The 22,778-nt window shown below is 46.3% G+C and overlaps 1 protein-coding gene across 4 annotated transcripts in view; it reads right to left on the bottom strand.

Moving 5' to 3' along the window:
• FRAS1 (Fraser extracellular matrix complex subunit 1) overlaps positions 1-22,778 on the bottom strand; it is a 383,137-nt gene that overhangs the window by 210,754 nt on the left and 149,605 nt on the right. For all 4 annotated transcript variants that reach the window (XM_053252057.1, XM_053252060.1, XM_053252061.1 and 1 more), the window contains 7 exons: positions 18,260-18,343; positions 17,109-17,210; positions 16,799-16,990; positions 8,865-8,954; positions 5,291-5,438; positions 2,364-2,507; positions 541-675 (listed from right to left, as the gene is read on the bottom strand). In XM_053252057.1, coding sequence (XP_053108032.1) covers positions 541-675; positions 2,364-2,507; positions 5,291-5,438; positions 8,865-8,954; positions 16,799-16,990; positions 17,109-17,210; positions 18,260-18,343 — 895 coding nt within the window. The remainder of the gene's footprint in view (positions 1-540; positions 676-2,363; positions 2,508-5,290; positions 5,439-8,864; positions 8,955-16,798; positions 16,991-17,108; positions 17,211-18,259; positions 18,344-22,778) is intronic.

Below are 22,778 nucleotides of genomic sequence, written 5' to 3'. Positions count from 1 at the left end.
TAAACCATACAATGCCTTTCAATGCATGTGTTAACGACATTTTAAAAACCCAGTACAAATCTGTTCAACAATTAAAAATACAGATACAGAATTAAAATACTAAAAATGGTACAAATCTATTTAAAAATTTAAAAAACATACACCCAATATAACAGTAAAGAGCAGCACACTAAAGCAGCCTCAACAAAAGAGGAGAGCAGAACCCTTATATAAAGCCTGAAAGAAATGCCACGTTTTTACCTGCCTTCTAAAAGCTGTGATGGAGAATGAGGAGTGGATACCTAGTGGGAGAGCATTCCACTGGGAGAACATTCTACTGGGAGAGCTTTTCAATCTGAGAGCTTTCCAAAGCCTGGAGATCAGGCCTTTACACCATATATAAATACATGTTCAAAGACAAGATAAGATCTGAACCTGGCTCCACATCTAGCAGCTACCTATTGCTGGACCATGCTGACTCTCTAAACGAGACTGAAGAGACACACATGGCCACCAGACACACAGGTTGTATTACAGACAAATCAGTTATATATCTCTTACCTCTGCACTGGAGTGGTCCAGGAAAGAACCCTTCCCCACAGGATGCTACACATTGGCCGCCCTTCAGCTGCAGTGAATTTTGACACGAAGCACACGTGAAACCATTGGTACAGGTAGCGCATGTCTTCTTGCAAGCTGCTCAAAGCAGGAAAAATAGAAAGAATAATAATCTAAAATGGAAATCTGCGACTGGGAGCCCCAGACTCAAATCCGTCCACTTTGGGGAGTAGCCCTCCGCCCGCGCCTCAACATGATCTTGCAGTGAAGTTAAGTTGCTGCTCAGGGATTTAAAGCATCATATAGATAAAGCAGTGTTCGGGAAAAGCTACGCTATGCATGACGTTTCTGACAGCCTGGTAACAGGAAAGCATCCCTGTGGTTGAAAATCACATATTGAAGACCCATGCAAGTCAACAGGAATCTGGCCATGTTTTTAGCAGGACTACATTTTCTGTGGATGTTGCTGTGAGGAAACAGCCAAGAGTAGCAACTGCTTCTGCCCAGTCCCTGCCATTTGGGTTGATGGATTCTGATGAAGGAGATAGTAACAGCCCGTACACACGCACCTCTCTGTGCATGCATCGAGAGGGTGGAACGAGAGAGATCCTAGAAAGATGTGTGTGAGGAGGCAGGTGTGCTCTCTGAAATGCAGGAGGGATGCACGTCAGTTGTCCTGATATGTATGTGTACGGTTAATCAAGACCTGGAATCTCCTTCTTAGAAATGATTAGAAACATGGGAAGCTGCCTTATACAGAGTCAGGCCATCGGTCCATCTAGCTCAGCATTGTCTGCACTGGCTAGCAGCAGCTCTCCAAGGTTTCAGGCAAGAGACTCCCTCAGCCCTACCTGGAGATGCCAGGTACTGAACCTGGGACCTTCTGCATGCAAGCAGATGCCCTGACACTGAGTTATGGCCTCATCCCCAGGGGGAATATCTTATAGAGCTGGCATATTATCACTAGGTTTGTGCACTGAATTGCTTCGGTGCACATCCAAGGGCGGTGCGGGGTTTCCTTAAGAGGAGGCAGGCAGGTGCTACCTGCCCGTCCTCCAAGCCCCCGCCGGCCCACCACGGTGCTATTGTTACAGAAAGACTTCTGTGCAAGCGGCAGCTTGTGCCGTTTGCTCCTCTAAAATGCCACACCGCGGCGTTGGGATGCAGCCCCAGTATCCCTCGCATGGCATCAGCACGTAAATGCCACCAGTGCATGCATAGGACCTGCCCGCCTCTTCTTAAGAGAACCTTGTGCCCCATGCTGAAAGTTTCAGTGCCTCTCCAAAGAGGTGCTGGAATGCTTTGGGCTCATCCCTAATAGTCCCCCATCCAACTGCAAAGCAAGGCAACCCCTGCTTAGCAAAGGGGACAATTCATGCTCACTACTGCAAATTAGCTCTCCACCCTGATTAGTCATGCTTTGAATGAGACAAGGCCCACTCTGCCCTTTCTGTATCTCTACCATGCATAAGCATGGCCCTGTTGCATCAGACCAGAAGTCCATCTCATCCAGCATTCTCCATTTCTAAAAACAGTATAACAAGGGATTGTCAAACCTGGGTTCCCAGATGCTATTGGACTACAACTCCCATCACCCCTTGCCAAAATGGCCAGTAGCCAGGGATGATGGAAATTGTTGACCAACATCTGCAGCAGCAGGAGCATCCACAAGGCTTTTTCCAGGAGGGGGCAAATCCAGCAGTCCAATACCTGCCCCCGCGATGTATGCCCCACTGAATTCCCCATTGAATGAATGGATGGATATTTGCCCCAGGTATCACCCTCTGAGCAAGGCAACGTTGGCATCACGTGGAGAACTCCGTTACCTAAGCAAAGCCCAGCATCCTGATAGAATCCAGCTCCACAGGCGGCCACGCAGTGTCCGTTCTGCAGCAGCCTGGTGGCATCGCGGCAGGCATCACAGCGATCAAAAGACCGTGAGCAGGTCAAGCAGTCTGAATGGCACCGGCCTACAAGAAAGAGCAGACCTCCTTGTTTCAGCGGAGGCGAGAAGCAAAGCCCGGCCTGCAGCGGTGGCTTTGAAAGAGGGCCCCCTCTGTGGTTCCTCAAGCACTCAGCAGCGGGCTCTCGCGGAGAAAAGCAGTGAGGGAAGTCAAGTCTTCCCAGGAAGCAGCTTGTCCTGCCCTTTTGGGGGGGGGGGGTGTTTCAGGGCACAGCTTCAGCTGATGCCAGCCCAAGGAGGCCAAGGCCCAGGAGGCCAGCCAGCTCTCACTGTCCACGTCTGAGAGCCAGCATCATGTAGTAGCTAGGAGTAAGGCAGGAAAGATCATTGCTGCTCAGTGAGGTCACGCAGGAAGTGGGACTTCCATTGAGCAGGAGGTTCTTCTAGCCAAGGAATAGGCAAGCTTTGGCACTCCAGAAGTTACTGAACTCCCAGCAGCTCTAGCCATAATGAATTGTGACTGGGGATGATAGGAGTTGTAGTTAAGCAGCATCTGGAGCGCCAAAGGTTGCCTACACCTGTTTTATTTTATTTTATTTATTTATTTATTTATTTATTATTAGAAATTTTATACCGCCCTTCCAAAAGGCTCTGGGCGGTTTACGTTAAAACACCATTAAAATCAATTAACAATTAAAACAGAAATTATAAAACAACATAAAACAATAACTACCAATTAAAACTTCATAAAACAACAATTAAATAGCCAAAACAATTTAAAAACAAGTTTTCAAAAGCTGAGAAAGCTTGGTTGAAGAGATGTGTTTTCAGAAGTTTCTTAAAAATTGCCAGAGATGGGGAGGCTCGTATCTCAGTAGGGAGCACATTCCACAATCTCGGGGCAGCAGCCGAGAAGGCCCGTCTCTGTGTAGCCACCAAACGAGTTGGCGGCAACTGGAGATGGACCTCCTCGAGTGACCTCAATGGGCGGTGGGGCTCATAGCGAAGAAGGCGCTCTCTTAAATACCCAGGGCCTAAGCCGTTTTAGCCCTTCCAGTTGACTGGGGATGACAAGAGTTGTCGTGCAGCAACATCTGCAGCACCAAAGGTTGCCTACACCTGTTGAGGCACCCTTCCTGTTGAGGTGAGTCGGTGACCAGCCTGGGTGATTAAGGCCACTCCAGTCACTAAGAACCCTTCATTGCCCAGGAAGATGCGCCATCCCACAGCCCTGAGCTGTGCCCTGGCAGCTCCTATAACTGGTTCAAATCTCACTTTGGCCTCGAACACACAGCGTGTGTTCTTAGGGAAGCCACGATTCTCACCGTTAGTGCCCCATGAAATATAGGGCAGATAGTACTGGCCTCCACCATGCAAAGTTACTGGAAGAGTACATGAGATCACATCTATGAGCGGCTCTGAGGATTTTGGAGCCGTGTTATACAAATGGTATCATCGACAGAATACACCCAGAACCCTCTGAAAGGCATGCACAGGGATTTTCTCAGCAGCCGAAGGGATGTGGGAATGGTTCCCTGAGGGTAAGAAGCTTAAAAACCACTGTACTGGTGCTGTCATGTGGTGTAGTAGTTAGAATGTTGGACTAGGGCTGGGGAGACCTGAGTTCAAATCCCTATTCAGCCATGAAACTCACTGGGTGACTCTGGGCCAGCCGCATATCTCTCAGCCTAACCTACCTCACAGGGTTGTTGTGAGGGTAAACATAACCATGCACACCACTCTGGGCTCCTTGTAGGAAGAGCGGGATATAAATTTATTTTTATTTTTATATATATACTGTTCGAAGCAATCCAGTCTGCTAGAATGAGGGACCTATGATTCTCCTTCCTGCCCCCAAAACAGCTTCCCTATCCTGAACTCCCTCCAGCGCGCCCAATATTTTTATCAAGTGGGTTACTTCATGGTGACAGGCAAGTGATTTAAAAAAACAAGCAGATTACTTGCTTCCAAACAGCAGGTCTCAGTTCTGAGTCTTCAGGGATATCCGTTCTCCGAGCCACCGTGCTCCGGGAATGACGCTGCCAGGCTTCCGGGGGCCGAGGCTTACCCAGAAGCAGCAAGTGCCTTGGTCCAAAAGCCACGGAGGCTGTGACGAGACGGTGGGGCAGCCTAGCCTGCACAGCAAAGCTGCCAGAAACCTCCAAGTTCACAACATCACACGGGAAGCACAGCGGCCCAGTGAAACCCTCCAGGCAGTGCGAGCTCTTGTAAGCCAGGGACACAGCCTCCCAAGAGGCAGGCAGGGCACCTCTTGTGGGGATGGTCAGGGGCATACAGGGCTGTTCAAACCGATGGGAGGAAGTGCCACAGAGCAGAGAGACGCAGCCGGAGCAATAGCGGCGACTCCTAGCAAGGGGGAAGTCTAATGGGAGACAGGTCAGGAGCAGGAGGAGGATCTGGATGGAGAGAGACCCCCCTCCCCTTGGTACTGAGGGGCAAGGCGGAAACAAGGGCCATAGACTGGGGCAAGGGATAAAGATGGGTTGGAAATCCAGAGAAACAGAAGCAGAACCAGGCTCAGGATTGCTACACTGACTGGCAGCGGCAATCCAAGGTTTCAGGCTGAAGTCTCTCCCGGCCCTACCGGGAGATGCTGCCAGGGAGTGAAGGACCTTCTGCATGGAAGAACCAAGGACCTTCTGCATGCAAGCAGATGCTCTTCCCCTGAGCTACGGCCTCATCTCTAAAAGGAATATCTTGCAGCGCTCACGAAGTCTCCCATCCCAATGCAAACCCGGGTGGATCCCGCTTAGCAAAAGGGGCAGTCCATCCTCACTACTTCCTGACCAGCTCTCCTATGATATGAGCAAAGTGTGACCACGCAAATACCTGGCTGGCACTGAGGGCAACATTCTCCGGGCACGGCTACGGCCACGCTGCCCGAGGGGCACGTCGGGCAAGATCGAGTGTAGCAGGCCACTTCGGTGTCCCAGCACTGACATTCCCGGCACGGACCTTCCTTCCACTTCTCACCGCTCTACGAGAGGCAACATGAAAGGCTATGAGACGGAACAGCTCTCCAGGATTTCCCTTCCAGCAGTCTAAGCGTGTAGGTTTGGCCCATTTCCCTGGCTAAATTGGGCAATGGGGCACCTTCTAAAGTGGTGCCTCTCTTACATTTAGCAGAGAACAGTAACTGTTTGACCCAGTACAGCATGGGTTCCCAACCTGTGGTACCCCAGATGTGGCTGAACAATGAATAGCAGCTTGGGGTGATGGGAGTTGTAGTCCAGCAGCAGCAGCAACCAGCAATATTTATATACCACTTTTCAACAAAAGTTTCCAAAGCGTTTTACACAGAGAAATAATAAATAACTAAGATGGATCCCTGTCCCCAAAGGGCTCACAATCGAAAAAGAAACATGATAGATACCAGCAACAGTCACTACAGGTACTATGCTGGGGGTGGATAGGGCCAGTTAGCCCTATGCTAGATAAAGAGAATCATCACATTAAAAAGGTGCCTCTTTGCCCAGTTAGCAGCATGTGGAGTACCAACGTTGGGAACCCTTGCAGTACAGCATTGCTTCCAGAAGCCGTTGGCCTCTGGCCATCATGGCTATGGATGATAGGATTTGTAGTCCAACAACATCTGGGGACCCAAGGTTGGGAGCCCACAGCCTAAATTCTCCAGTTAGAGAATTTGTAGTGTCACTATCTTTGGATTCAAGACAGGCTCACCCTGAGAGGAAAACATCGAGCACACCCACCTGGACAAACAACTAAATTGGCCTCATTTGCAGCCTTGAAAAGGGAACAGTTCGCCCTGCCTACAAACACTTTGATGCAGGCTTGGCTGTTACTGTGAGACAAAATTGATCTTTTGCTGACATGTATTGATCACGCTGTTAGGCGCCATTCAGTGCTACAAAAGGAGGAGCTGGGGCCATCACTCATTTGCCAGAAAAAGGAAAGTCTTCCCAATTATGGTGCAAGAGCCGATATTGAGGAGGAAGAGTGCTATAAAATAATATTGAATAGTGTAATTGAATAAAAACAGCAATCAAGTGGAAATATTTCCAGGCCGTTTCTGGCTGTGTTTCTTCCTGTGACTATAATCTGCTCTGCAGGTCCTTCTCTGCAGGTCCTTGCTCTGGTTCTCTCTCCACGGCTGAGGCATGCTGTGATCTCATTAGGAGTTGGCCAATGAGAAGGAGGGAACTGAGAACAGCCAGTGTCGGGAACTGACCTTTTGACATTTCCGTAGGAAACATGCATAATATTTGTTTGTTTGTTAATTTATTTCGCATATTTATATACCACCCATTGCCTGGTCTATGACCGAAATAAAGTGCTATCTATCTATCTATCTATCTACCAACCACCCAAAACTCATGTCTCTGGGAGATTTACAATTTTAAAAACACAGATTAAAGCAAAATTAAAACATTAAAACCCAAACAATGGTGGATTATATGAGTCTCATTAAAAGCCTGGATGAATAAATGTGTTTTATAAGGGTTATAACAGGATTGTAACCTGGAGCAAGGGTGCAATTCAGATTTCAGTGGAGAAGCAGGACAAGACTGAACCATGAGTAGGTATAGCTCTACCCCAAGGGCCAAATTTATTATTTATTTATTTATTTATTTGATTTATATACTACCCTTCCAAAAATGGCTCAGGGCGCTTTACATAGAGAAATAACAAATAAATAAGATGGATCCCTGTCCCCAAAGGGCTCACAATCTAAAAAGAAACATAAGACATAAAACATAAGATGGACACCAGCAACAGTCACTGGAGGTATTGTGCTGGGGGTGGAGAGGGCCAATTACTCTCCCCCTGCTAAGTAAAGAGAATCACCACGTTAAAAGATGCCTCTTTGCCAAGTCAGCAGGAGTTAATGACACATGATGTTTAAAATTTTATTAACCCTGATAGGCTTAGCTTTTATTTCACAAACAGCAGTCACACAGGGGCCCCCACAGAGTGGGGCCATGGCAGAGGGAAGGGTTAAACCCTCCTTAAAGGAAAATGAAAATGAAAAGAAAAGATAGATGAAGTCCATTGCTTCTTTCTACTCTTCCGCAGTTACATCCCAATTTAAAATCCTGCTCCATCCCTCTTCTCCCATCAGAGATTTCAAGGCCTAGTGAGATATAGAGCCAGGTCTCACGATCCCGTGAGACCCGGTTTCTTCGGGTGAGCAGGGAGAGCGGGCTCAGCCCGCTCTCCCCGTTCACGAGCAGAGAGGGAGCACTGGGCAGCCGGATCGGCCGCCCACATGATTGCCGACTCCAAGATGGAGCTGGCGGGAGCTGGGGAGCTCGGGGGCCGTGCAGCCCCTGCAAGCCCCAGTATGCCCTGCGCGAGCGCGCAGGGCATACTGGGGAGACCCCCGAGCCGGGAGGTAGCTTTTTGCCTCCCGGGCGGGGGTCTACTCATGAGTAGGTGTGGCGTGAAGGTGCACCGCAGCTACTTACAATTGTAAAAAGCAGGTTTGCGGAGCGCTCGTTCTTAAGACTTCCAAGATTAGCCTTGAAATAGTGTTGGTCGTACATAATGAGATCTCACTAGTTACAACCATCACTATTTCAAGCCTAATCTTGGAAGTCTTAAGAACTAGAAACTTGCTAGTCTTTTATATCTGTGATTGCCCTGCTTTAATGACTGTCTTCATCTTCACTTCTACAATTTTAGAAGCAGAGATGTTTTACTGTGTTTTTAATTAATTTTAATGGGGTCATGCACACAATCAAAAACAGTTCTACCCAGGTTTGGGAGCAGTGTGTGCTCATAATTGTCGGTTAGGTGGAAGCAAGGTAAGAGGAAAACCTCGGTAGAAGTGCCTGTGTGGAAGCAAGACAGGGGGAGAAGCTATGCAGGTTTTCCTTCTACCTTGTTTCCACACAATCGAAAACTGAGAGCACACACAGCTCCCAAACTCGGGTACAGCACAGTTTTTGATTGTGTGAATGACCTCAATCTGTCCGTGCACAGTTCAGTTACTGAATACATGCCTGTTACCCACAGAAGGATACAAACATATTTCTCAGTAGCTTAAATATTCTGCTTTTATTCCATTCTGGGACCCCAAAAAATTATGTGATGCAGGAAATGATATTTGAACAGCCCACCCCCACAACACACCGCACCGTGTTCCCTCTAACAGGGGAATCCCAGATGTTGTAGACTACAACTCCCAGAATCCCCATCTGAAATGGCTTTTGCTTGGGGATTATGGGATATGTAGTCAACAACATCTGGGAATCCCTGTTAGAGGCAACACTGGAACCTCCAGCCTTTGCCCTCAAAATGCAGTACTATATGCTTTAAATAACATTTCCTGATTGTGCCTTCCCCTAAGTTCCAGCAGACCCTCCTCTTAGGATAAACATGCTTCTCCAAACCATCATCCACCCTTACGGCTCTACGTGCTCTGAATTATCAAGCTACTTACATCTTTGGTATGTTCTCTGTAAACACAGGGCCCACCTCTTGAAATACATTCAGGACAGCACTTGCCTTCTAAATGAATTAATTCTTCACCCTGTGGAGAAAGAGGCAGCCACAGCAAGATACCCAGAATTAGCATTTCTAAGTGATTCTGGCAGACAACAGTGGGAGGCTGGCCACTTTTACTGGAATGCAGTCTTCCAAGATCCTATTTCCCCTTATCTTTCTTACAGCCCATTCCATCACTCTTCTTTCTATTCCAAAAGAGACATGTTTAAACAGCTTCAGAATAATCCCCAGAAACTCCACCTGAAATGCCAAAAAGTGGCAATAGATCAACTTGAGGCAGGGGACTGTGGTTCCAGTTCCATGGACTAAATTCAGTTTGCATGGCTATTGCCATCAACTTGCTTAGTACTTCATCAAGCATCCACCTGGCCCTACTATTTGCAGGGACAATACTTATTTTGGGGTCTCTGTTGCTGGTAAATCACTGGTTGACATTCAGACTGGATTACTCCTGAATAGTCCTACTGAAATTAAGTAATCCTACAGAGTAACTCTTGATTCGTACTACGGAGCAACTCAGACTGGATGTCAGCCACTGCTCCTATTTCGCTTCTTGGAGATGTCTTTTTAAAATGGTGCCAATGTGCATGCATGTGCACTAGAGTTCAGCCCCTTTCCCTGGATCGCTAGAAGTCAAATTTGAGGTCACTAAAGTGGCGGCGACATTCTTTTATGTTGCTATCAGATTAAGATCTTGTTTAAGGTCTAATTCATAGCGGCTTACTGTTTTATTCTGTTTTATTACGTTTACTATGTATAATATTTTGTTTTAATGCTTTTTTATGTCTTTTGTATGGCCTATGGCTGTAATAAAATTGACTGATTGATAGAAGTCAAATTGAGGCAGAAGAGAGAGTGCATCTCAGCTCAAGGGGCATGTTTCTCCAAATACATGCATATAGATCTCAAAGACCATTTTATTTCATTCATTCATTCATTCATTTATAAACCACCATGCTGACCACACAAATGTCCGCGATGCATGCAAAGAGGCCATGTGCATGCTGGCATCATGCGAGGGGGCAGCTGGGGGAGAGCGCTGCCAGCACACGAAGGCAGCTGGAAGGAGCGCCACAATTCAGGCAGTGGCGGCGGGTGGGGAGCAGCAGCTTTGCACCTGCTCTCCTCCATTTTAAAGGTGCTGGGGACGTGTTATGAATCGTCCTTCGAATCGTGCTTCGTGCACATCCCTATTGCACTGCTTCCCTTTCACATACCCCTCAACATAGAGCTGCCTCTCTATACAGCAAATATTGCTAAATGGGTTTGAGCCGCAGCGATTCTGTTATAGGAACATAGGAAGCTGCCTTAGACCGAGTCAAACCCTTGGTCCATCTAGCTCAGTATTGTCTACACAGACTGGCAGCGGCTTCTCCAAGGTTGCAGGCAGGAAACTCTCTCAGCCCTATCTTGGAGATGCTGCCAGGGAGGGAACTTGGAACTTTTTGCTCTTCCCAGAGCAGCTCCATCCCCTAAGGGGACTCTCTTACAGTGCTCACACATCAAGTCTCCCATTCATATGCAGCCAGGGCGGATCCTGCTTAGCTAAGGGGACAAGTCATGCTTGCTACCACAAGACCAGCTATTCCGCCTCATTCCCTCCTCATTCTGCTGTATGGACAAACCTGGCCTCCCTTTCTGCTGTGTGAAGGAAAGGCTTTTCTCCACTCAAAAACCACAAAGCTAACTCGGCCCACACTGAAGGCAATGTGTCATCAGCCCTCCAAGGGAGGAGAGTTTGGTCAATATTGACCACTCCTGGAAAGCACACGCGAACTACTTAGACATCTGTTACAAAATTCTGTGGTATGGAAAGAACCCTTGTCATGGTACATATTGTTAACATTCCTGTTTCTGCTGTTACCTATCCAGCATACACAAGTACACACTTCATTTGAAAGGCAAGGACAAATATGTTCCGGGCAGGGTTCTCCTGGCCAAAAAATGTAGCTGTGTCTGCCAAGATTCTGGGCTGGGGAGGCATCATTTAAGATAACTGTTCCTGTATCGCTTTTCACTGCCCACAATGCAGAAGCCAGGAGGTGGTGAGACTGTTTAAAAGAAAGCCACTTCAATTGCATACTCCACATTTTACATCTCACACGATTCATGGGTAACACTATGTTCGGAAAAGGAAAGCACACACATACTTAGGCTTTAGCTTCTTTCCTCGGGACACGGTAAGTGGCAGTTTTGGAACAAAGAAGCTGCCATATACTGAGTCAGACTATTGGTCTGTTTCATTAAAACAATCCCAAGGCGATTTACACAAAAATTAAAAACAAGACTATAACAAATGACACAATTAAAATATTAAACTAAAATATAAAACAAATCTGATTAAAAAGATTTAAAATACAAGCATAAAAACTGTACAAAATACAAAGAAGCAGCAGTAGAGACATTCATATAAAAGCCTGGGTAAAAAGCCAAGATTTAACACACTTTCTAAAAACTGTGACGGAGACCAAGGAGCGAATAGCCACTGGGAGAGTATTCCAGAGTCTAGGAGCAGCAACAGAGAAGGCCCTGTCCCGTGTGCACGACAACCGAGCCTCCCTCATTGTCGGCACCCGGAGCAGAGCCCCCTCAGATGACATCGTCAAGCGGGCAGCAACCCTTGGGAGCAAGCAGTCCCTCAGGTATCCCGGGCCAAACTGTTAAGGGCTTTAAAGGTCAAAACCAGCACCTTGAATTGGATGCAGAAACAAACTGGTAGCCAGTGCAGCTCTTCCAAAATGGGTGTGATGTGCTCCCACCGGGCAGTTCCAGATAAAACCCTAGCTGCCACATTTTGCATTAGCTGCAGTTTCCAGATATTCTTCAAGGGCAGCCCCACTTAGAGCACGTTACAGTAATCCAGCCGTGATGTGACTAAGGCATGGGTAACTGTGGCCAGATCTGCCTTCTCGAGAAAGGGGCGCAACTGGTGCACAAGGCGAAACCGTGCAAAGGCACCCATGGCCACCACCTCCACCTGAGCTTCCATGGAGGGATTCCAAAGACTCCAAAATACTCCTGCCTCCCCAATCTCCCAAAGTGGACTTCCGGAAAGCCTCACTTTCTCAGCCACCACTCCCCTCCCACACCTCTCTTGCCTCCAGACTGGCAATCAGGTATTCCTCAGGTGGCCACATTTGACCCCAGAGTCTCCAATGTGTCATGGCCCCAATCTGGGACCATCACCCACAACTAGGGGATGAGGCAGACTGATGGAAGAGCCTACAGCCTACATCCTGGGAGACTCTGCACTGTTGAGATCCCCCAAGCCAGGAGGACCAGGGGAACAGGAGCCAGCACCCTGACTGCAACCTGAGGATGTGGCCCTGCCTTCATCCTCTAACCCAGAGAAGCCCCTCAAGAGCCTGCTAGCTCTAGGAGAGATTCCATCTCCAGTGCAACCACCAGAGCCAACACTTACAAAGTCAGGCAAAACCCTTCCCCAGGGAAATGGCCAGGTCAATCCAGTCTACCTGGCCAGCAGCCATATAAACCAGCAGTAAACTCAAGCACTTGCTGGAGCAACATCCACCTTCTCTTGATGTAACCAGCTCTCTTGCTCTCCTGCTTGGAGTTATCCAGAGTCCTGACTGATGTGTTTTGTGATGTGTTTCCCTTGGCGCTATCTGAGGTCTGATGTGTTTCCCTTGGAGCTATCTGAGAACCTCCTGAAACCCCCACCAACACCTGGACCCCAGCCTGAACAACAGCCCTGGCTTGGATACTGACCCCTACCTGGAACAGGATACAATCCTCTTATGAAATTCAGATACTCAGGACTTTTCCCAAGCCAAGGCATAGTCAAATGGGAATGAGCAGCTGAGGTGCACAAAAGAAGAACTATACCGAAGCCACACTGGAGAGGAAAAGGTTAAAGAGCCTTTGCCAGTAGCCTTGGCTCAACTGTAAGTAAGCGTCCAAAGCCAATGTTGATGGCCCTTCAGACCCTGATCAATTTAACCTATGCCCCTGATCAATTTAACCTATGAGCCCCTGGTGGCGCAGTGGTAAAACTGCCGCCCTGTAACCAGAAGGTTACAAGTTCGATCCTGACCAGGGGCTCAAGGTTGACTCAGCCTTCCATCCTTCCGAGGTCGGTAAAATGAGTACCCAGAATGTTGGGGGGCAATATGCTAAATCATTGTAAACCGCTTAGAGAGCTTCCAGCTATAGAGCAGTATAAAAATGTAAGTGCTATTGCTATTGCTATGCAACCTGTGAAAAGTTGGTTGCCGACCTTTTTCAGCACATTGCCTGCCATGTAGCGCATTTGCAATCACAGGAAGAGCCCTTTGAGCTAAAAGCAAAGATCTATCTAGTCCAGTATCCCGTTTCCAATGACAGTCAACCAGACACTTCTGAGAAGCACACAGCAAAGCATGGAGGCTACAGCCTTCTTCCACTGTTTGCCCCTGAAGAACCAGTATTCCAAGATAGACTGCCTCTGAGCGTTGAGGTTCTATTCATCTGTCATGAGCAATAGTTGTTAATACCAGACCTCATTTCAGTGATTTTGTTTCATCTGTTTTTAAAGTGTCCTAAGCCAGGGATCATCATCACCATGCCTTGTGGAGAAAATCCATAAGTTCATTCTGGTTAAGTCAATTCAGGATGTCAGCTTAGTTTTCTTTCCCTCCTCTGACCTAAACATGAGAAAGGCTGATCATTCCACAGTATGCTTCTCAGCAGTTCTCTAACTCTGCTCCACCATTTGCAATGATTATTCATTACGGAGAACAGAGATATTAAGCACAGCCTACCAGGGAACGATTTTAGTCCACACGGTGACCCGATCCCTTTAAAAATATCCCAGAATGCCTAGAATACTGAATTCTGCTGTCTCCGCACCAGCTGAGCTGCCAAGGGAGTTCGCAATGAGGATTGTTGGATTTCACTGCCAGTTCAGTGCTCATCAACAAGATGTACCCCGCTCTTCAACCCCTTGCAGAAAAAGAGAGAGGGGAAAGCCACATTTGCCTGAGAACCTCCAGACCTTCTCTTGAGAGCTGCAACTCACTACTTGTCAATACGTTCACCCCAGCTGGTTCACTGGAAGCATGCAGAATCCCGTGCTCCATTTCTAGCTCCCTGCTTCTGCTTCTACTCAACAATCCTATATATCTGCCTACCTGTCTGGGATTCATGCCTACGCCTCTGGCCTCATTGCTGTTTTAAAGAGAGCTATGTGACCAGGAAAGTTAATTCTTCCCCAACGAAGGATAAAACCCATAGAGACTTGGCTCCAATTTAGCTCAGGTTTACTGATGCAAGTGTCCTAAATACAGAAGCAGCCAGAAGAGCTGAAAGATTTTATAGCAGAGAGAGTCTAGCAGCTCATGTGCCGACTTAGAAAACATTCCAGTGGAATAACACTGATATCGCATCTGGGGCCGGTGAGCTGGAATCCATCACTTATAATAAGCAGCCCTGGGTGCATACTGCACTACGCGCATAAAAACTTTGTAGCAAAGGTAACCCAAATTCTGCATCAAGAAAAGCTGAATTCTTCAGCCCATGTAAATAATGCAGATGTGCAAAATGTCTCTTATTTTGCATAATTTATTCTGCTAATTATGGGGGTGGGTAAGGAGCTACAAAATGCAGCTGCACTCCCAACACTCTTCTCTCACAGGAACGATGCCTCTAAATACCAGAATTGCAGGCGAGCAACAGCAAGAGAAACGGTGTGCCTTCATCTCAAGCTTGTGGGCTTTCTAGAGGCATCCGGTGGGCAGCTGTGTAAAACAGGATGCTGGACCTGGTAGGCCTTGGGCCTGATCCAGCAGGGCTATTCTTATGTCCTTATGTACCTCTGGCTTGTGAGATTTCACCAGGATTACCTGCATGCTTCCATGTATAACTTCACAGCAATGAGGGCTAGAAACTTGCTTTGAAAAAAAGAAAGAAAGCTGTCGTTCTCAGAAAGCTTGACCCTGTGCTCCACAGAACATACTAACCCTCTTCAGACGTTATTTTGAGCATTGGCGCTCTCAGTTACAGTGCCAAAAGTGGGTAGGAAGTCCCGCCCCAGTGCTGTCACTCACCCCTTCCAGCCAGCCACTTGGGGTTACGGCGTCATTTGCATGAAGAGGGAAGCGCCGTAACCCTGATCAGCCACGGGCGATCCAGGCTGCTGCTCACGGAAGCACCCACCATCACAGTTCCGGAGCTTCCCTCTCCACAAAAAATGGCACCATACACAGTCATTTTGAACAGTTAGCAGGAAGGGATGAGTGACAGTGCCCGAGCGGCAATTCCTAGCCATGTTTGGTGCTGTAACCGTGGGCACTGCTGAAGAGCGTGTCTGTGTTTCTGTGGAAATGTACTATACACAAGTCTGTCCAAAGATTCCCAAGAAGCTCCTATTGCAGAACTAGGCATGGATGCATTGAATAGAATTTTAGCCACGGTCTGGGGATTTCTTTTACCCACTTCCACATGCACACTCAAGAACCAAGTGCTCACGTGTGTGAGGTCTGTTTTATTTCTTTACTGAAGAATTGCTTCCTGTGAGGAGCCATACATGAGTGAGAATGTGCCCCAGAGGACAAGAGAAAGACATTGGGGAGAGGGGTGATCAACATGGGGAGAGGCACTACCAATCCTCTGCAACTCCCCCTCTCAAAAACCACACTCCCCACATCTGATAACTATAATACTATCCCCCCTCCCAATTTTGCAAGCTGCAAATGGGGCTGCAGAATCTGGGAGGGAGGATTTCAGCCCAGCTCAGTGATTTAGGCATTGGGCAGCTTCACATGATCACTGCCAAGTCAGAAAGCCAGGAAACAGAGATTCCCAGCGAGCATTCATTCCTGGCAGGCATGTTGTATGAACCCATCAACCGTCGGTTCCGAAATCATCCGCCTGACTTTCTTGCACTTTCTGTCTGACACCCATGACCAGGATTTGAAGTTGGGCAGAGAAAGTTGGGAGCAGTTCGTGGGTTTGCATGACATGCCCTTCAGGAGGTGTCATGCATCCCTCACGAGGAACCTTCTGTTCCCAGCTTACCAATTTGGCCACCCATTATGTTTTTTAGGTGTACGGCTAAGAAGTTTTACATGGGCAGCTGAAAGTTTGACTGTGAACAGCAAGTGGGGACAAACCTGTGTTTGCATATACTTGTATCACACACATACACTTGTTAGGGGACTGGGACCAGGATTGTGTGAATTTTCTTTGAAACACTGGAGTTTGGCACTGAATAATCTGAAAAACTGCCTAACCTCTGCCCATTTGTTAAAATCTGCATCAGAGACCCTACTCTGTGTTAACACCTTCAAAATGATGCAGGTCGTTACTGGAAATGGATTTTTCAGTGGTGGTACTGCAATCAGATGCAGACTTTGCTGTCTTTTGGGTGCCAGGTGAAGATTGTTTCATTCCCCTAATTTTTAATGGATAGTTTTTATTCCTACCATTCCTGTTTTATTCTTGGGTTATTGCTGCTTTTAATGCTACATTTAGTTTCTGTTTTTACTGTGGGCTTGGTTTTTGAAATTGGTCCTGATGTCAAATTGTTATTTTTTCAAAAACACTGGATTGTTTTGTTAGCCTCTCTGGAAGCTTCAGTTACAAAATAGCCTAGAAAGCTTTTAAATACCACATTTACTCGAATAGAAGACAAGTCAATTTTAGACACACACACACACACCCTTAAAAAATAAATGTTAAATACAGGTAATACCTGTATTTCCCCAAAAGCAACAAGACACTGAATTAAGACGACCCCCTTGATTTTTAACATCAAAGGTTTAACACAAGGTTGCAAAAAAACCATGTCTCAGATTCAGATAAATATGGTGAACAAATAGATTATCAATAAATGTAATTTTTAAAGGTACATTCTTGAGAACACAGCCTTACCTCAGCACACTCCACTTTGGCACATTCTCCATTCCAGCAAGCAACTTGCCCTTGATCGCACATACAGAATTCACAGCGGGTTCCGTTCCACATCTCATCATAGTACCTGATGGTGGCTCCATGTACACAGCTCCCCTTGGAAGGGACGCACTCCTCACAACATTTCCCAGGATGCTGCACTTTGGTCTCCCCCTAGGAACCATGGGACATGCAGTTCAGTGCACAGACTAGCCTCATAAGAGGAGAAAAAGGCAGGAAGCAGACCGCCCCCCCCCCCGCCCCCAGGATTCTAAGCATGCAGGAGGATTACCTTCTCACATGTCAGTGGGGCACAAGTCTGCTTCAGACACCTGGGCTCTCCTCTCTCACATACACAGGTTGTGCAGGCATCTTTCTTCCACTGCTCGCCATGCTATACAAAGAAGACACTTATGTTCTTGCGATTTCATTCATTGTAACTGCTGGGTGGTGTAGTGGTCAAGAGTATAGGGTTAAGAGTGTTAGACTTAGACCATGGGGACTGGTTTCAAATCCCCACTATGAAACTCACAGGGTGACCTTATACCGAGTCAGAGCATTGGTCCATCTGGCTCAGTATTGTCTCCATGACTGGCAGCAGCTTCTCCATGGTTTCAGCCAGGAATCTTTCCCAGCCCTTCCTGAAAATTCCAGGAATTGAAACTGGGACTTCTCCTTACAGAGGAGCTGCTCTTGCACTGAGCTGGGGGCCCAATCCATTTTTCTTCAAGACTGCAGCAACCTTTAGAAAAGAACCTTTGATGTTGCTCCTGTTAACCTACTGGAAGTCAAAGATTCTGGTTGATCTACTGCAAACCAAGCCACCCTGAGATCTACCAACAGACCCAGACCTAATTTTTGCCTGCTCCTGTTTTTTTAGCTCCTTTACGCCTTTGGATCTTTAGTTTTAACCTCTTTTAAATGCTGGCACTTTTTGGCTGCTGTTCTGCTGTATTTATCGTATTGATTCTTATGTTTTACAGATCCCCCCCCCTTTTTTTTAAATGGTAAGTTGCTCTGGGAATCCCCTTAGACTACAGAGTGGGATTTAAACTACCCTAAATAAACGAATAAAACAACCAGATCATACGCTTCTTAAACAACGGATAACACTATAATGCATCAAATGAGCTCCCGCTTAGAAAAGGCAAAGCTATAGCCTTGATCAGCAATGCCTGTCGTCCCCCTGTGCTGTCCCCCTTTACAAAATGCTTTAGCTGCAATGGCCTTATCTACACAGGCTTGTGAACCGAGTTACCTCTAGCCAAAGCATTCCTTTCTATTTCCAGTCCCTTTCAACTCACTGGGCTTTCCAGGAAAGAAGAAGAAAAGCAGCAACACATTATTAATGCTGGCAAAAGAACTCAGGAGCTGGGGAAGGAACAAAGATGTGTCACACAGCCCATATCAAGTTGGTTCTTGCGTGTTGCATCAAAGGCTTACCTGGTATGCTCGCCCAGAATCAGCACAGGATTTTGGAGCGCACACTGGACAACATTTTCCAGCAGGGACAGCCACTGTTTCATTCTAAGCATTAGTGGAAAAACAAAGAAATCATACATAAGAAACAGCACAAAAGAAGTCTCTGTATAATCTATAATTATTAATCAAGAAGAAGAAGAAGAAGAAGAAGAAGAAGAAGAAGAAGAAGAAGAAGAAGAAGAAGAAGCCGCCACAGAAATCACCATCAGCCAATTACAAAAAGCAACTTTACTGGGAACAGCCTATATTCTGCGACAATATCTATAACAACAACAACAATACTGATAACAAAATTCTGACATCCCAGGTCCTTGGGAAGGTCTCGATGTCTGGATAAAACAAACCAGTCAGTAACACCTACCTGACTGTGTAAACAAGAAATAATAATATTCTGCACCAAGATAATCCAAATTGCTTCCCAAAAAAAGGTGAATTCTATAACTTGTACATAATAGAGGCATTAAACTAATTTGTGCAATTTTTCATGGTTCATTCAGCCATTTTTACTTCTTTGCATAATTCTGATTTTGCTGATGATGACATACCTACCAACACTGCACAAATGGAAATAGGGATGTGCTCCTAACAATGAGACATTGTCATTTCCCCCCCTGAGTGGCTGTACATCAGAACATGGCATCTTTCTGAGAAACATACAGGGAATGGGGGATGGCAGCCACTACTAGTGACCATTGAGAGTGGCACTGCTACTTCACTGAACTGATCTTCAGTTAGAGAAGGTCAGAAAATCCAAAAATCTGAACTCATGGCAAAATAAATCATGGAGGAAGGTGTAGCTTGGTGGTCAAAGGGGGCAAATCGGTGCCGATCTGACAGACACGGCATGGCCCCTTCCAACAGCCTCCCTGTTGGGTTGGATCAGGCCAGACCAGAACGCAACACGTTGGGCTACCACCATCAATACAGGAGGCAGCAGCAGAGAAATGTGCAAGGGGACGAGTACCACACCTGCACATTGCTCAAAAAGTCAGGTTCCAATCTGACCCAACCCAACAATGAGACAGTTGAGAGGGGCCATGTCAGCCCTCCCCAACTAATTTTGCCTCTGTATTGGATTGCGACCAGCTTGTCCCCCCACCTTCCACTACCAAACCCTCCTTCCCCTGCAGTTTGGCCAAAAGTTTGGACTCTCAGACTTTCGGCCCATCTGTAACGGAAAGAACGTCTCTGAACACCAGGGCCAGCCCAGGTTTTTTGGCACCCTAGGCAAAGTTTGATTTCGGCAGCCCCCCAGCCAGGAAGTGTGGGGTCCTGGCTTTAACTTGAGACACACAGGCTGCAAGTTCAAACAACGAGCCTGCACAGATGACCCATGAATGACTCAAATGGTTTGAGGGTACAATGGGAGTGAATTCCCAGTCTATTACGGGGGCAACACTCTAATACTTCAGAGATGAAAAGATGCTGCTGTTAATTTCAAAATCCAGTCTGAAATCATTTCTTCTTGGAAAGGAATGATGTGGCAAGCAATTCATAGTCAAGAGAAGGAGTGCAGCTTACAAGACTAGCTGTTTATTGGGGGCTGAGCTTCAATGAGCAAAGAAGATTGTATTTGGGGGTGCAGAGTTTGTGCAGGCCATTTGGGAGGCAACATTACATTCTTGCACCACTGTGCAGTATTTCAGAGGTGTAATACAAGAGGGAGAGAAAGGCACTGCTACTACAGGTGAAACTCGTAAAATGAGAATATCGTGCAAAAGTCCATTAATTTCAGTAATGTAAATTAAAAGGTGAAACTGATATATGAGACAGACGCATTACATGCAAAGCGAGATAAGTCAAGCCTTAATTTGTTATAATTGTGATGATCATGGCATACAGCTCATGAAAACCCCAAATCCACAATCCCAGAAAATTAGAATATTACATGGAACCAAGAAGACAAGGTTTGAAGAATAGAACAATATCGGACCTCTGAAAAGTATACAGTGTACTGTGCTTGATTGGCCAGCAAACTCGCCTGACCTGACCCCATAGAGAATCTATGGGGCATTGCCAAGAGAAGGATGAGAGACATGAGACCAAACAATGCAGAAGAGCTGAAGGCCGCTAATGAAGCATCCTGGTCTTCCATAACACCTCATCAGTGCCACAGGCTGATAGCATCCATGCCACGCCGCATTGAGGCAGTAATTGCTGCAAAAGGGGCCCAAACCAAGTACTGAATACATATGCATGCTTATACTTTTCAGAGGTCCAATATTGTTCTATTCTTCAATCCTTGTCTTCTTGGTTCCATGTAATATTCTAATTTTCTGGGTGACAGACTCCACATTGGCTAGGGGAAGAGTCAAAAAAGGGACAAGGGTGGGGGGAGTTCGAAGGAGGGATTTCCAATGTACTTAAGGAGGCAGCCAGCCACCATTCTGCCTCATGGGAGGAGAGAGAGAGAGAGTGAGAGAGAGAGCGCACCAGTGGAGCTTTGCTTGATCTTGCCTGTCTGCTGCCTGGAGTGGATTCTCTGCTTTTTGTTCCTGCTTTCCTGATTGCGGAAAAGAGAATTTTTTCCCACCCCATTCCTGCTCCTGAGAGAATCACTACCTGCTCCTGCTGTCTGTGCAAATCGATTTGGGTACAAATCGTACAAATTGTACCCGAATCTACCTGTTTCAGGAGATTTGTGGACAAAACAAATCACCCTTGTGCTAGCTGGCCAGATTCAGACCCAAAACAAATTGAGAGTGATTTGACTCAGGTATAAATTGAATTTAAAAAATCAATTCATGCACATCCCTAATATTCTCTCACTATTTAGACACACCCCAAGAAATGGTACCCTAGGCGAATGCCAAGGTCTGCCTAGTGGATGGGCCAGCCCTGCTGACCACTGGAGATCCATGTCAACCACCTCTCTGCCTTCTGAGATTTGGGCTGGAATTGCCCATACATTTTCAAGCATTTTCATTCAAAACTACAGTTGTATTTCTTTTCTTTTCTTTTTTGCCCACACTGCCAAAAAATCACAGGCCACACACACAGCACTGGATAATGACTGCCTGGAAATAGAGCACATAGCCTGCCTTCCCACCACCTTACTTTCTTACACAGGAGTCAACGAAGAGTCTGTGTTTTTAAGGAAGTAAAACACAGCTTGCCCAATATAATGGTACTCTGCTAAAACAGGAATAAAAAGCACTGAAGAGCAATGAGCAAGAAGAATAAGCAGTACAGGAGTCCCACCATTACAGTTAATGCATTTTCCATTAGAGCCTGTTAGGAAATCTATCAAACATTCTCAAAATTAGCTAAAGGGGGATTGTGTTGCTGGTGTTGCATTAACGTGGAGGCTTGCAGTCGGATTATTCACACCCTCCTTATGTCAACAAGATCTTTCCCCCAAGTTCTATAGCTTTCTAACAACCGGCTGATTAAACATGAGTGCGATCAATCGCAGGATAACAGCACAAGGAAGAAAAGGGTCGAGATGGAAACATTTAGGCATCTCCCATAAATTTGTTCCAAGGCTCATTTCTCTTAAATTGTTACAACCCTGAGCAAAGTGCAAAACATTTTACCATGTTTCTTGTTCCAAAAGTCTATTTCTCCGCATCAGAAAGGCACTGCAGCTCATAAGGCCAACACCTGGCCCCTCAAGATGCAGGTGGGTGGATATTAAAAAGGGGGGAAGAAAGAGTTTATGACAGGAAGATGGTTCTGTTGCCACTGCATGCCTCCCTGGGCAAGGCTTCCTCTAATAACCTGGATGACTAAGCCCACCCATCAAGGGAGCTGTTCCGTTGAATGTAAACCAGGAATGTGCTGAGAAGCAAAAATGACACAACCTCCTGACACCCAACAGTAAAACAAGAGTTTAACACAATTGGAGGAGGGGAATCTGCAAGCAATGTCCCAGCTGTTCTGAGCCACGAGAAGTGAAAAAGCTGCTGCTTCCTTGGATAGGAACATGTTGCTTGAAAAAGTTTGGTTACAAATGCGCAGATGCAGCATACAAAACATCTTCACAGCATTTAGGAATCCAGGATCCCTCTGAACATGCGAGAGATGGGGGTGGACAATTCTCAACGATCTCCCTCCCCTCAAAAAAGCACTCAAACCCAGAAGTAGGTCCCTGATGGCTGCACAGCTCTCATGGACTTACTTCCAAGTTGCTAAGAGCGCTTTGGGAAGGAATGTATTGGTGAAAAAAATCCCCATACACACGGTGGGACTCTGGATTATTAAACACTGTGGAGGCACACATTATCTATCAATCAATCAGTCAATCAGTCAATCAATCAATCTATCTGTCATATATAATATATTATATATATATATATATATATATATATATATATATATATATATATATATATATATATACACACACATACACACACACACACACACACACACACACACACACAATCTAAGTTACAATATAAAAATAAAATAAAACATGTTCAGAGAATAAAAATAATTAAAAAACCATTCACAGAATAAATCCACAGTTTATTCACAG

This window comes from Hemicordylus capensis, chromosome 5, assembly GCF_027244095.1.
Source record: "Hemicordylus capensis ecotype Gifberg chromosome 5, rHemCap1.1.pri, whole genome shotgun sequence".
Taxonomy (NCBI): Eukaryota; Metazoa; Chordata; class Lepidosauria; order Squamata; family Cordylidae; genus Hemicordylus; species Hemicordylus capensis.
Note: the sequence above shows the minus strand (reverse complement) of the source record. Positions and strands in the feature narration are given on the sequence as shown.